This window comes from Hemiscyllium ocellatum, chromosome 5, assembly GCF_020745735.1.
Source record: "Hemiscyllium ocellatum isolate sHemOce1 chromosome 5, sHemOce1.pat.X.cur, whole genome shotgun sequence".
NCBI classification, from domain to species: Eukaryota; Metazoa; Chordata; class Chondrichthyes; order Orectolobiformes; family Hemiscylliidae; genus Hemiscyllium; species Hemiscyllium ocellatum.
In genome coordinates this window covers 90,027,444-90,042,331 of record NC_083405.1, presented here as the reverse complement: position 1 = coordinate 90,042,331, position 14,888 = coordinate 90,027,444, and the positions used below count along the sequence as shown (strand labels likewise).

Below are 14,888 nucleotides of genomic sequence, written 5' to 3'. Positions count from 1 at the left end.
ACAGTCTTTGATCGTTCTCAGTAATGGGGAGAGTGGGGGATGTTCATCATATTCAGGGTCTGATTGCATGCTGACACTATCTAGCTTACTGCCTAGTAATTGAGCTGGGCCTTTCAGACAGAAGCAACATGGGTTCTACCAGCTTTCCAACAAGTGCGAAACACCCATCAAAAAAAATTCCACTGAAGGTTTGTGCTTGCATTGCTACCTAGTAGTGGAAAGTACAAGTTACAGAACAGTACACAATAAACGAAATTCAACAAGGTGCTATATTAGGGGATGCAGAGCTTAAAGCCCACCTGGCATATTGATATTCCAATTTGTAAAGGACACCGGCTCCCCATTCACAGACAAGAAAGCCCCTTGGTTGTTTGGATCAGATTTTATGCCAATCCAAAAATAGGTCTCTGGTCGCAGACCAATTAAGCTTGTCAAAAAAGCTTGCTCATATCTGAAATGGAGAAGGAAGATTAAGCAATAATAAAAATATTTTTAAAAAAGGCAAGAAAGGCTATTCCATATATGATATTTCAATTTAACTCAATTCAAGTTCAAGACTCATTTGATCTACCATGCCTTTACGAGGCCAACATAAATGATTTAAAAACTTTGCAAATATATATTACACTAGATTTACTGAGCAATTTGTCTCAACAGTAACCTTACATTAGACCAATTGCTTAAGAGTGTGCCCAATGTTCATTTCTTTTAGGACTGTTTAAATCATATTCTTTCACCATGTACAGATTTACTATTAATCAATATAACCTAGATACATTATCTCACATAAACATTAAAGTCCATCTGATATAGAACATAGAACAAAGAACATTACAGCACAGTACAGGCCTTTCAGCCCTCAATGTTGGTTTCACAGGTCAGTGCAATCTGAAGCCCATCTAACCTACTATACCATTATCATCCATATGTTTATCCAATGACCATTAAATGCCCTTAAAGTTAGCGAGTCTACTACTGTTGCAGGCAGGGCATTCCACATCCTATTACACTTTGAGTAAAGAATCTACCTCTGACATCTGACCTATATCTATCACCCCTCAGTTTAAAGCTATGTCCCCTCATGCTAGCCATCACCATCGAGGAAAAAGGCTCTCACTGTCCAACTTATCTAATCCTCTGATCATCTTCTATGTCTCTATTCAGTCACCACAACCTTCTTCTCTCTAACGAAAACAGTCTCAAGTATGCCTTTTCTCATAAGACATTCCCTCCATACCAGGCAACATCCTGGTAAATCTCCACTACACCCTTTCCACACCTTTCCTATAATGTGGTGACCAGAAATTTACACAATACTCCAAGGTGGCCACACCAGAGTTTTGTACAGCCACAACATGACCTCATGGCTCCAAACCTCAGTCTCTTTACCAATAAATGCCAACACACCATACACCTTCCTCACAACCCTACCAACCTGGGTGGCAACTTTCAGGGATCTATGTACATGGAAACTGAGATCTCTCTGCTCATCCACACTACCAAGACTTTTACCATTAGCCCAGTAATCTGTACTCCTGTTCCTCCTTCCAAAATGAATCACTTCACACTTTTCTGCTTTAAGTTCCATTTGCACCTCTCAGCCCAGCTCTGCAGCTTATCTATGTGCCTTTGTAACCTGCAGCATCCTTCAGCACTGTCCACAAGTCCACCAACCTCACCAGTGTTTTGTACAGCCTTACCATGACGTCCCAACTCTTGTGCTCAAAGCTCTGACCGATTAAGGCAAACACGCCAAATGCCTTCTTCAAAAACCTGTCAACCTGCAACTCCACATTCAAGGAACTATGTACCTGCAATCCTAGGTCTCTCTGTTTGACAACACTCTCCCAAGACCATACCATTAATTTTGTATGTCCTGCCTTGGCTTGTCTATCCAAAAGTAAAAAGTGAGGTCTGCAGATGCTGGAGATCAGAGCTGAAAATATGTTGCTGGTTAAAGCGCAGCAGGTCAGGCAGCGTCCAAGGAACAGGAAATTCGATGTTTCGGGCAAAAGCCCTTCATCAGGAATGAAGGGCTTTTGCCCGAAACGTCGAATTTCCTGTTTCTTGGATGCTGCCTGACCTGCTGCGCTTTAACCAGCAATACATTTTCAGCTCTTGTCTATCCAAAATGCAACACCTCGTATTTATCTGAATTAAACTCCATCTGCCATTCCTTGGCCACTGACCCAGTTAATCAAGATCCTGTTGTACTCTTATTTAACCTTTATTGCTCTCTACTTTTGGTGCTGTCTGCAAACCTAACAATGCTTCCTATTTTCTCATCCAAATCATTTATATAAATAATGAACACTAATGGAAACAGCACCAAATGTTGCAGCACATCACTGGTCACAGTCCTCCAGTCTGAATAACAACCCTCTATCACCACCTTCTGTTTCCTACCATCAAGCCAATTTTGTTTCCAGCTGGCTAGGTCTCCCTAGATCCCATGTCATCTAACCTTACTAACTAAGCAACCATGCAGAACCTTGTCGAAGATCTTGCTAAAGTCCATGTACACAATGTCTGTCATTCTGTTTTCATCCATCTTCAAAAAAAACTCAATCAAGTTTGTGAAACACAACTTCCCACACACAAAGTTGTGTTGACTATCCATAATTTACCTTTCTGAATGTATGTAGATTCTGTTGCTCAGAGTCCCCTCCAATAGCTTACCCACCACTGACTTTAGGCTCACTAGTCTACAGCTCCATGGCTTTCCTTTGCAGCCTTTCAAAAAAATGGCACAGCATTAACCACCCTCTGGTCTTCTGGCACCACACCTGTATCTGCCAATCACACCAATACCTCCACTAGGGGGACTGCAATTTCTTCTCTAGTTTCCCACAACGTCCTAAGATACATTTGATCAGGTCCAAGGAATTTATCTCCTTTATGCATTTTAAGACCTCCAGCACCTCCTCTTTTGTAATTTGAACTTGATGATATAAAATAGTTTCTCTGTTCAAGAATAGTGGAATAAAACAGAAACCAGACTGAGCTGAAGTCACAGCTGCTAAAAGCATTTCCATGTCTTTATATATAATATATAAATATACAAAATATATATCTGTTGTGGAAACAATACATTTGCTCATTGAAACTTAATTATATTTTCAAGGCAAATGCTGATTCCTGATCAATAGCTTTGATAAGTATCAAGGTTTTCCATTGGTATACAGTGACTGAAAGATTTTTCTTCCTGTTATTTTCTGGCTAATAGTTTACATCACCTGACCAAACTTGAATACAATTAATATAATACATTTTTAGAGCAAATTAGGGTCCCTAAGAAATGAATCAACAAAATAAAAATTTTGTTGTAAAATAGGTAATCTACTCCATCAGATTATTATTGAGGTGCTGAAGATGAATATTTACTCCAATATCTTCACCTAACTCTTTGATTTTGATTCCTAATTTGATTCATCCACAGAATTGTCAATTCACAATTATTCAGTTTCTGGTCAATTATACAGTTAATCCTAATTCTGGCTTTAGCTGACATTGTTTATGTACAATCAACATATAGCTATTAAGAATATGAGGCTTTCATTAGTTATTGTCAGATACTTGGAAGTGAAAGTTCACCAGGAATTAGAATATATTGTTGAATTATTAATATTAATGAATTGTTTATCAGCAGAGTTACTGACTTCACTTTTTAGACAGCGGTAGTGTTTGTAATTATAGTAATAGGTTACTGTGTGTAAGATGGTTGATTTACTAAATTAAAGAACTACCAATGCATTATGAATGCATCAACCAGTTTTTACCTACAATTTCCATCTAGAAACTAACAGCTCAAAGTTTAGTGGAATTCAATAACAATACTTCACTCAGAGTGACACAAAGCATAAAAATGCATGATCTACTTCGTAAATTCTCCAAATGAAGTGTCAAGTTGAAATATATCTCAGATATGTGTGAGCAGCGTATTGGTGTTTATCCATTCATAAGGTTTCCTAATACATCATTATGCATTACATTATTTTGCAGTAAGGTTTCAGTATAACGGTTTCGCACTAGACTTCAGATGCAACATTACTTACCTTTCTTGAACATTGACAAGGAATGCATTCTGAGTCCTGCACATCTTAGATGCTTCATTGAATGCCTTTGCAGTCTGCCCAATGAAATAGCAGTATGTCTGATACCGCTTCCAGCCCTGTTAATAAAATCCACATATGGTCATTTATTTCTCTTATTGCTTCATGAGGCCACAGACATCAGCATCATTGGTAATAAATCCCTAATTGTGATGAGGCAATGGTGAGCCACCTTCACAAACTGTTACAATTCACCTCGAGTAGGTACATACATAATCGTTTTCGAAAAAGGGAGTTTCAGGATTTCTAAAGAAATGGTGAGATATTTCCAGATCAGGTATGGAGAGGAATAAAAAGGGTATTCTCCAAACCAAAGGGGTAGCCATGGGTACACGTATGGGCCCCAGCAATGCCTGTCTCTTTGTTGGCTACGTAGAACAGTCGATCTTTCGTAATTACACCGGCACCACTCCCCACCTCTTCCTCCGCTACATTGATGACTGCATTGGCACCACCTCGTGCTCCCACGAGGAGGTTGAGCAATTCATCAACTTCACCAACACATTCTACCCTGACCTTAAATTTACCTGGACCATCTCTGACACCTCCCTCCCCTTCCTGGACCTCTCCATCTCCATTAATGACGACGGACTTGACACTGACATTTTTTACAAACCCACCAACTCCCACAGCTACCTGGATTACACCTCTTCCCACCCTACCTCTTGCAAAAATGCCATGCCGTATTCCCAATTCCTCCGCCTCCGCCGCATCTGCTCCCAGGAGGACCCAGTTCCACCACAGAACACACCAGATGGCCTCCTTCTTTAGAGACCGCTATTTCCCTTCCCACATGGTTAAAGATGCCCTCCAACACATCTCGTCCACATCCCACACCTCCGCCTTCAGACCCCACCCCTCCAACCGTAACAAGGACAGAACGCCCCTGGTGCTCACCTTCCACCCTACCAACCTTCGCATAAACAAATCATCCGCCGACATTTCCACCACCTCCAAAAAGACCCCACCACCAGGGATATATTCTCCTCCCCACCCCTTTCCGTCTTCCGCAAGACCGTTCCCTCCGTGACTACCTGGTCAGGTCCAAGCCCCCCCTACAACCCACCCTCCCATCCTGGCACCTTCCCCTACCACCTGTGCCCACACCTCCTCCCTCACCTCCATCCAAGGCCCTAAAGGAGCCTTCCTCATCCATCAAAGTTTTGCCTGCACATCCACTAATATCATTTATTATACCCGTTGCTCCCGATGCGGTCTCCTGTACATTGGGGAGACTGGACGCCTCCTAGCAGAGCGCTTTAGGGAACATCTCCAGGACACCCGCACCAATCAACCACACCGCCCTGTGGCCCAACATTTCAACTCCCCCTCCCACTCTTCTGAGGACATGGAGATCCTGGGCCTCCTTCACTGCTGCTCCCTCACCACCAGAACACCTCATCTTCCGCCTCGGAACACTTCAACCCCAGGGCATTAATGTGGACTTCAACAGTTTCCTCATTTCCTCTTCCCCCACCTTACCCTAGTTCCAAACTTCCAGCTCAGCACTGTCCCCATGACTTGTCCTACCTGCCTATCTCCTTTTCCACCTATCCACTCCATCCTCCTCCCTGACCTATCACCTTCATCCCCTCCCCCACTCACCCATTGTACTCTATGCTACTTTCTCCCCACCCCCACCCTCCTCTAGCTTATCTCTCCACGCTTCAGGCTCTCTGCCTGTATTCCTGATGAAGGGCTTTTGCCCGAAACAACAATTTTACTGCTCCTCGGATGCTGCATGGACTGCTGTGCTCTTCCAGCACCACTAATCCAGAATATTAGAATATCATGGCATACAGACATTGTACTGATCACCAGAAATGAAGAGTTTTTAAAGCTTTCTATTTGGACTGCTATTGACACTGAAGAATAAATCAAAATTTCAGTTTGCCATGCCGTGATGTGGAGCTGCCAGTTTTGGACTGGAGTGGACAAAGTCAAAAACTCACAACACCAGGTTGTCGTCCAACAGGTTTATTTGAAACTGAAAGCTTTCGGAGCCCCCACCCCTTCCTCAGGCAGCTAGTGAGAGAGAATACATTGGACACAGAATTATAGTAAAAGATCAAAGAGTCATACAACTTATGCAAATGTATTGAACAAACCTAGATGGCTTTTAAGTATTTAGTCATTTAGAATAGAGTTGTGGGTATCGATTTATTCATATGTAAATCCCTACTCCAAGATAATTTCAGGTTTTATCAGAATAAAGGTGGCACCTCAGGTCAGACAATGCATTTTGGGCATGAGGCCATGTTTCACGTCTGTTTGTGTCTCAGCGTGCAGCCAGACTGGTTTTATTTCCAGAGTAGGAATTTATAAAACTCTACATTGACTGACTGTCAACAGATTGTGTGATTTTGAGCAGAGTAGAATATACCTGCAAATTCAAATCTACAATCGCAATTTCCCCCCACTTAGATGTGTGTGTGTTTGTGAGAGAGAGGGAGAGAGTGTGTGTGTATGCTCTGGAGATGGAGTGTGTGTGATTGTGATGGAGTATATGTGCGTGATAGCTTATGTGTGAATGTGTGCGAGAGTGTGCATGCTTGAGAGAGAGTGTGCATGAGTGTGAGGGAGTCCATGCCTGTTGAGAGAGTGTGAGTGAGAGTGTGTCTATATGAGAAGGGGTCTATGTGAATGTGTATGAGTGTGTGTGTTTGAGAGTGTATAGTATGGTGGGGTCACCTGCAGTGTGACATGAACCCAAGATCGCAGTGGAGGCTGGTCTCATGGGTACTGTCCAACAATCACCAGACAGTGTGTTCCCTCCCAGGGGGAATAGTTCAGCTGTCAAAGACATCCAGGTTTGGATCTTCAGGTGAACGCCCTCCAAGGTGGACTTCAGAATACTCAACAACGCAGAGTTGTGGAGCAGAGGCTGAGAGCTAATTTCATGAGGACGGCCTCAACTGGGATCTTGAGTTAATGTCACACCACAAGTAACCCCATCACACTATAATCTCTCACACACACACACAAGCACACTCACACAGACCGTCTCTCAAAGATATGCACTCACAAACGCACAAACATACACACACTATCTCACACAAAAACACAAGCATACTCACACAGACTCTCTCTCATACACACGTAGTCTCACTCATACTCTCTCACAGGTATATACTTCCTCACACTTGTACACATTCTGTCTCATTCACACTTGTGCACACTCACACATACTCACACACATATGCACCTTCACACTCACACACACTCTCTCAAGCACACACATTCTCTCTCTCATACACGCGCACACATGCACGCACACTCTCTCTCTGTCTCTTTATCTATCTATCTATCTATCTCTCTCTCTCCAGCATGCACACACATGCACACACTCTCTCTCCCTCTCCCTCACACGCACACAAATACACACCAATCTATGGAGTGAAATTGCATTTGCAGATTTGAATTTGCAGGTACGTTCTATTTTATTCAAAAAGCACATCAACTGTAGACAGCCAGTCAATGTGGCATTTTATACATTCCTACTTTAGAAATAAAACCAGCACCTCCATTCTAACTGACTAAAGACTTAATAGCTATCTAGGTTTGTTCAATACATTTGCATAAGTTGTATGATCCTCTGATCTTTGACTTACAAATTCTGTGTCAAATGTATTCTCTCTCACTAGCTGCCTGAGGAAGGAGCGGGGGGCTCCAAAAGCTTGCAGTTTCAAATAAACCTGTTGGACTATAACCCGATGTCGTGTGAATTTTGAATTTACCATGCAACAGAATGCAGCAACGAAACAGATGGAAGTTCCAATAACAATCTAGTATATTTCGAGCAAGCTCTATAAACATGCCATCATAGGCTGATGCAGACTGTTCACATGCAAAACCTAGAGAGGCCAAAGCTGACTTCCATTAACTTGTTTGCACCCATTTATGATCCAGGTACATTTCCTGGAAAACATTCATGAGTATGAATTAGATAACAATGAGATTTGATTTGACTGAATTAGTCCACATTTTCATGCATACTCTTGTATATGATGACAAAGAATTTGGGCAAAGACTCATTCAACAACTAACATTCAAGAATGTCAAGGGGCAAGAGTTGGAAATGAAAACCTGACTCCTCTGTGGCAGAAATATTACTTGCCCCTTATCAATGAAGATCCACACTGCCCATCATATTTTGGATCTAAGGTTATTAATGAAGCAGATGAAGAATGTTGGAAATAATCCTTGCCCATGTTTGACCTGATATAAGACCTTGTGGGGCCCAAAGTCAATGTTGAGAACTTCCAGGGAAACTCCCTCTTTGCTGTATACTGCTGTGTTACCACCTTTGGTGAGTCTGTCGTTTCACAGGCTCATGAAACTCAATATTCTGGGAGGAAATTGTTAAAGGGTCCACTTTTAATTGCCATTTATATAAACAATTTGAATGAGAATATAGAAAGTATGGTTAATATGTTTGCAGATAACATCAAATTTGGTGGTGTAGTGGACTGTGAAGACGGTTATCTAAGATTACACTGAGATCGTGATCAATTGGATCACTTTGCTGAGGAGGGACAGATGGAATTTAATTTGGATAAATGCAAGATATTGCCTTTTGATAAAACAAATAAGGGCAGGACTTATACAATTATTGGTAGGGCTCTGGGTAGCGCTGTAGAATGGAGAGATCTAGGGGTTCAGGTACATAATTCTTTGAAATTTGCATCACAAATAGACAGGGTGGTTAGGAAAGTCTTTAACATGCTTATTGCTTAGACATTTGAGTATAGGAGTTGGAACATCATGTTGAAGTTGCACAGAATTTTAGTGAGGCCTGTTCTAGAGTACTGTATCCAGTTCTGGTCACCATAAGACCATGGGAGCAGAAATAAGGCCATTTGGCCAATAGAATCTGCTCCAACATTCAATCATTTTTCCACTTTTTCTCTGTAACCTTTGATCCCCTTGACAATCAAGAAATTATCTGCCTCTGTTTTAAATAGATTCAATGACCTGGTCTCCATAGCCTTCTGTGTCAATGAATTCCACTATTCACCCTGTCCAGGAAGGATATTATTAAATTGGAGAGGATTTACCAGTATGTTGCCAGGAATGGAGAGTTTGAGTTATAAATTTTGGTTGGATAGGCTGAAAGTTTTAATACTGGAGCATAGTAGTTAGAGGGGTGACCTTATACTGATTTATAAAATCATGAGGGGTATGGATAAGGTAAATAGCAAGGGCATTTTCCCAAGGATGGGGGAGCTCTAAACTAGGGGGCATACTTTTAACGTGAGAGGAGAAAGTTTTAAAATGCCATGAGGGCTACGTTTTTTACACAGAGACTGCTTAGTGTAGAATGAACTGCCAGAAGAAGTGGTGGGTACAGCTACAGTTACAATGTTGAGAAGACATTTGGATAAGTACACAAATAGGAAAGGTATGGAGGGATATGGGTCAAATGCAGGCAACTGGCGCTAGTTTGTGAACATGGTTGGTGTGGACTGGTGAATGAAGGATCTGTTTCCATGCTGTGTGACTCGATGACTCTGTGACTCTGTGACTCTGTGACTCTATGACTCTATAATTGCATTTATTCAAGCTTGAAAGCTTAAATTGCAAAATGTGCTGAATTATTCTGTCCAGTTGGTACTTATTAATGCCAGCATATAAAACAAGCAGCCATGCCTTGAAGGACACCTCTTTTGGAAGGAAATTAGTTTAACTTTAAATATGCTTTCTTATCAGTAGGTAAACAGATTGACTCATACATGAGTCAAGTATTTTTTCTAATGTTAGGGTCACTGGAATCAGCATTCCACTCGAACAAATCACGACTTTTCACCAGGAATTTGGGGAAGGCTGGGGACTTACATCACTGTAACCCTTTTGCTATAAATCTTATTCTCCACAACTACCTGATGAAGGAGCAGCGCTTCAAAAGCTAGTAGTTCCAAATAAACCTGTTGGACACTAAGCTGTTGTTGTGTGGTTTTTAACTTTGTCCACCCCCGTCTAACACTGGCTCCTCCAAATAATCCTTACCTTCAAACATCCTTCTTCCACAGGAATCACCTCCTCCTGCCCTTTTGAAAGTGGTTTACGTTTGCAAATATATCCATGCTGTTTTTCACACACATGATCTGCCCAGTAGCCAATCTAATAAAGACAAGCATTAACTTTTACTTTAATATCTGATTACATATGGATATAGTCATTACCTGCAGAGGTCCCTGTACATTAGGTTACAGAAATACACATACATATAAACATAGCAGAAAGAAGCGGAAGTCAGCCTTTTAGTCCCTCAAGCTTAATCCACCATTTGAAAACATCGTAGCTGATTTATGTGGAACCACAAATCTATATTACTGTCCAAAGTTACCTCATGCTGCATGGCTGGAGATTCTGCACACACCAATCAGTGTGCTGACACATAGACTTCCAGTTCCAGAGGCTACTGCCATGCACATATCTCAGAGCTCCATGTAATGGCAGGAAGAATCATATGAAACATTGTTCCAGCATACTTCTGATAACATTTCACCCTTAGTCTACCGCAAATCAATCCACCACCTTAAAAATATCCAAATGCTCTGGTTCTACTGCCTTTTCAAGAAAAGTTCAAGACTCATGACTTTGTGAGAATTCCTTTTGCTGCATCTCTGTTTTAGGTAAGCTACTGATTTTTAAACATGAAGAATAAAGAAAAAAATATTTTATCTAAATGGTGAGAGATTGCAGAGGCATAAGTTGCAGAGGAATCTTGGTGTCTTAGTACTTGAATCACAAAAGGTTAGTATGCAGGTAGGCCATGCTTCAGTTATATTGGCCCCTGGTGAAATGATACCTGACTACCACATAGAATGTTGGTCACCTTTTTTTTAAGGAAGGATGTAAATATGTTGGAAGCAGTTCACAACAGGTTTACCAGTGTAATACTTGGAATAATGAGAAACATTGTCTCTATACCTGCTCTGTCAAGAACTTTCAGCATCATATATATTTTAATCAAGGCAACCCTTAATCTTCTAGACTCCAGTACATTCAAACATAGTATATCCACCCTTTCCTCATAAACTGTCCACTCCAAGTATTACACTTGGAGCCTTCTACACACTTACTAATGAAGTCTGTGATAATGGTAACATGCTCGCTTAGGTTGGCCGCTGAGTTCTTGAATATAGACCAGTCCACTCTAAGTAGTCCCATAGAAGCTTTTAGATGTGATTATCTTCAGTATAAAAACAGGCCCTTCAACCCAACAAGTCCACATCTATTATCCAAAGAGTAACCCACCCAGACCCATTCATCTACCATTTATTTACCTCTGATTAATGCACCTAACATTATGGGCAATTTAGCATGGCTAATTCACCTGACCTGCACATCTTTGGATTGTGGGAGGAAACCGGAGCATCCAGAGGTAACCCATGCAGACATGGGGAGAATGTGCAAACTCCACACAAAATGTTGCCCGAGGTGGGAATCCAACCGAGTGACTGGTGCTGTGAGGCAGCAGTGCTATCCACTGAGCCACCATGCTAAAGACCTTTTTCATTGCTACTGATCAACACTGCACTACTCTTTGTACTGGGTCCTCAAGATTCAATTTCTGCTTGTAAGCCAGGAGGAGGAGCACAGTGTTGTGAAGTGATTTTCCAAAATGCAGATGGGGACTGGAGCAGTAGACATCATTGATGGTTGTATAGCAATTAATCATGGGCTCAATTCCCCCACTAGCTGAGGTTAATATGAAGGACTCTCCTTCTCAACCTCTCCCTTCATCTCATACATGGTAACCCTCAGATTAAAGCACCACCAATTGTCTCTTTCTCTCATGGGAGAGCTGTGCTATGGAGTCCTCTAGGACTATGTCAACATTACTTTTATCTAATAGACTTAACATTTTCCCAATAACTGATATTGAGTAATTGACCTATAGATACCTTAATTTTGTCTCCTGTCCTTTTTAACTAAACATGTTATGTTGTCAGTTTTCCAATTCTCTGAGACTTTTCCAGAATCTAAGGATTCCTGGAACATTACTACAAGTACATCTGCCATCACTGTCGCCAATTCCTTTAAAATTCTAGGATAATCCCATCAGTTCCAGAGGATTTTGAGGACACTAGGATACTTTAGATCCATTAGTTTCTCAGGCACTTTTTCTGGAGTGATAATTATTATATTTTATTCTCCTCCATTTGCCCCTTGAAATTTTACTAATTTTGGAATGCTGTTAATGTCAACTACCATGAAGATTGCGGGATGGGACCATTCGCCGCTGCCAATTAGCCACAGAGGATGATTTGCGACTGCAAGTGTTTGTAACTCATTTTTATGTATAAACCAATAAAATGGTATTTATTTCACCTTTTTTTTAATCAGTATGTACTATGTTGTTGTATAAATAAAGGGGACTGAGAAGTATGAAAGAACAGGCGGGAGGGAAAACAATCAGTACATATATATCTGTCCGGTGGTGAATAGTCTCCAGAGGGCAAATGACCCTAGTGGAGAAACGCTGGTGGCGAACCGGCAGTGGCTAACCGGCGGCAGCGAATCCTCACCAACCCGAAGATTGATGTAAAGTACTTATTCAACTCCTCTGCTATTTCCTTGTTCTCCATTATTGTTATTATCCTTCTTTTCTGAAGAGTGAAAGCTAGGCTGCAGGACATAGTACAAAGATCAAATGCTTAAGGCCTACACATAACTGCCTACCTGATCATTATGCAAAGGTTTCAGCACATACGTGCAAGTGGTATGCAGGGGCAAGGTAATACAACCAATTTTGACTGGCATAATGCTGTCATCTATTATCCTTTGTAAAGACTAGTTATAGTATCCGTCATAGCTGATGATGCACAATTTGTATACACAATATGTGTGTGTGTCTGTTTGTCTGTTTGGTTTTGTTTTTACTGTAATTGCTAATGGTATGTATTTTCTGCATATATCACACTGCCTTGGGACACAGTGTCAAATTTCATTTTAAGAAAAAGAATGCTAGACATTTTACTTTTCCTCTGACTAAATACACTGGCCTTTTCCAGTCCTATACATTCCCAGGCTAGTTTTTAAAAAGTGGAATATGCTTATTTCATGGAGCTGGAGAAACAAACATTCAGCAGGGCCAGTTGCTCCAAGATAAAGTACATTGTTTATACATTAACTTTCCAGGACAGTGATCAATATATTCCAGATGATAATGATCTTTCTTTGCCATGAAATGTCCCTGTTGTCTGTACAAATATGTGAAAACTATGCTCATATTCTGACCTGGATATAATAGAACACTGATTCAAATAAAAGTCTGTCATTGGAATTTGTTTATTTTGTCACAGATATTCTAGATTTTATCATTGGGTCAGAGAGATGTACAACATGGAACCAGATCCTTCGGTCCAACCTGTCCATGCCGACCAGATATCCCAACCCAATCTAGTCCCACCTGCCAGCACCCGGCCCATATCCCTCCAAACCTTTCCTATTCATATACCCATCCAAATGCCTCTGAAATGTTGCAATTATACCAGCCTCCACCACTTCCTCTGGCAGCTCATTCCATACACATACCACCCTCTGTGTAAAACAGTTGCCCCGCAGGTCTCTTTCATATCTTTCCCCGCTCACCCTCAGCCTATACCCAAGCAGGACACCTTGGATCCTGAATTGTTGGTTCAATGACAAACGACATCTTGGACCTTTGCAAAAAGTGAGGAGATCATCCCAATAACATTCAACCTGGTTTTACACACTGTAAGTACTAATACTAGCAAGGATTTATGACGAAAAATAACAGAGTCATGGAAAGAAACAGTGCAGGAGACCAGTCAGCTCATGACAGAGCCATCCAATTAATCCCACTCCCTAAATCATCGCCCCCAAAATCTGCTTTCACCGTGCTTTCAGTTCGTGCAGTCCAGATCAGAACAACTCAACACGTTAAAAAAAATCCTATTTCCTTTCTGATTGTTTTGCCACTTATTTGTTTCAAGCATTAGTAATTTTTGTGACGTGATTTTAAACTTATTTAAAATAACTTGTCCATTTTGCCTGCTGGATCTTATATTTGTCAGGCTCCAGACCCCTGGACATCCAAACATTAATTATTAGTTTTAAATAAAGTCATAGAGTCATAGGGATGTACAGCATGGAAACAGACCCTTCAGTCCAATTCATCCAGCCGACCAGTTATCCCAACCTAATCTAGTCCCATTTGCCAGCACTTGGCCTCTATCCCTCTAAACACTCCCTATTCATTTACCCATCTTGATGTCTTTTAAATGCTGCAATTGTACCAGTCTCCACCACTTCCTCTGGCAACTCATTCCATACACGCACCACCGTCTGTGTGGAAATGCTATCCCTTAGGTCCCTTTTATATCTTTCCCCTCTCAACCTAAATCTATGCCCTCTAGTTCTGGGCTTCCCCAAAGGGGACCTTGTCTATTTACCCTCTCCATGCCCCCTCATGATTTTATAAACCTCTATATCATTGCCTCTCAGCCTCCAACACTCCAGGGAAAACAACCCCAGCCTGTTCAGCCTCTCCCTATAGCTCAAATCCTCCAACCCTGGCAACATTCCTGTAAATGTTTTCTGAACCCTTTCAAGTTTCACAACATCTTTCCCATAGGAAGGAGACCAAAATTGCACATAATATTCCAAAAATGGCCAAATCAATGTCCTGTACAGCAGCAAAATGACCTCTCAACTCCTATACTCAATGCTCTGACCAACAAAGGAAAGCATACGAAACACCTTCTTCAGTAGCCTATCTACCTGCGATTCTACTTTCAAGGAACT

The 14,888-nt window shown here is 41.3% G+C and overlaps 1 protein-coding gene across 1 annotated transcript in view; it reads right to left on the bottom strand.

The window, feature by feature from the left end:
- Window positions 1-14,888, bottom strand: part of mrc1a (mannose receptor, C type 1a) — a 154,569-nt gene that overhangs the window by 76,223 nt on the left and 63,458 nt on the right. Inside the window, exons 9-11 of the mRNA XM_060824977.1 lie at window positions 10,119-10,232; window positions 4,056-4,171; window positions 300-451 (exon numbers count right to left, since the gene is read on the bottom strand). Of these exons, the coding sequence (XP_060680960.1) occupies window positions 300-451; window positions 4,056-4,171; window positions 10,119-10,232 (382 nt within the window). The remainder of the gene's footprint in view (window positions 1-299; window positions 452-4,055; window positions 4,172-10,118; window positions 10,233-14,888) is intronic.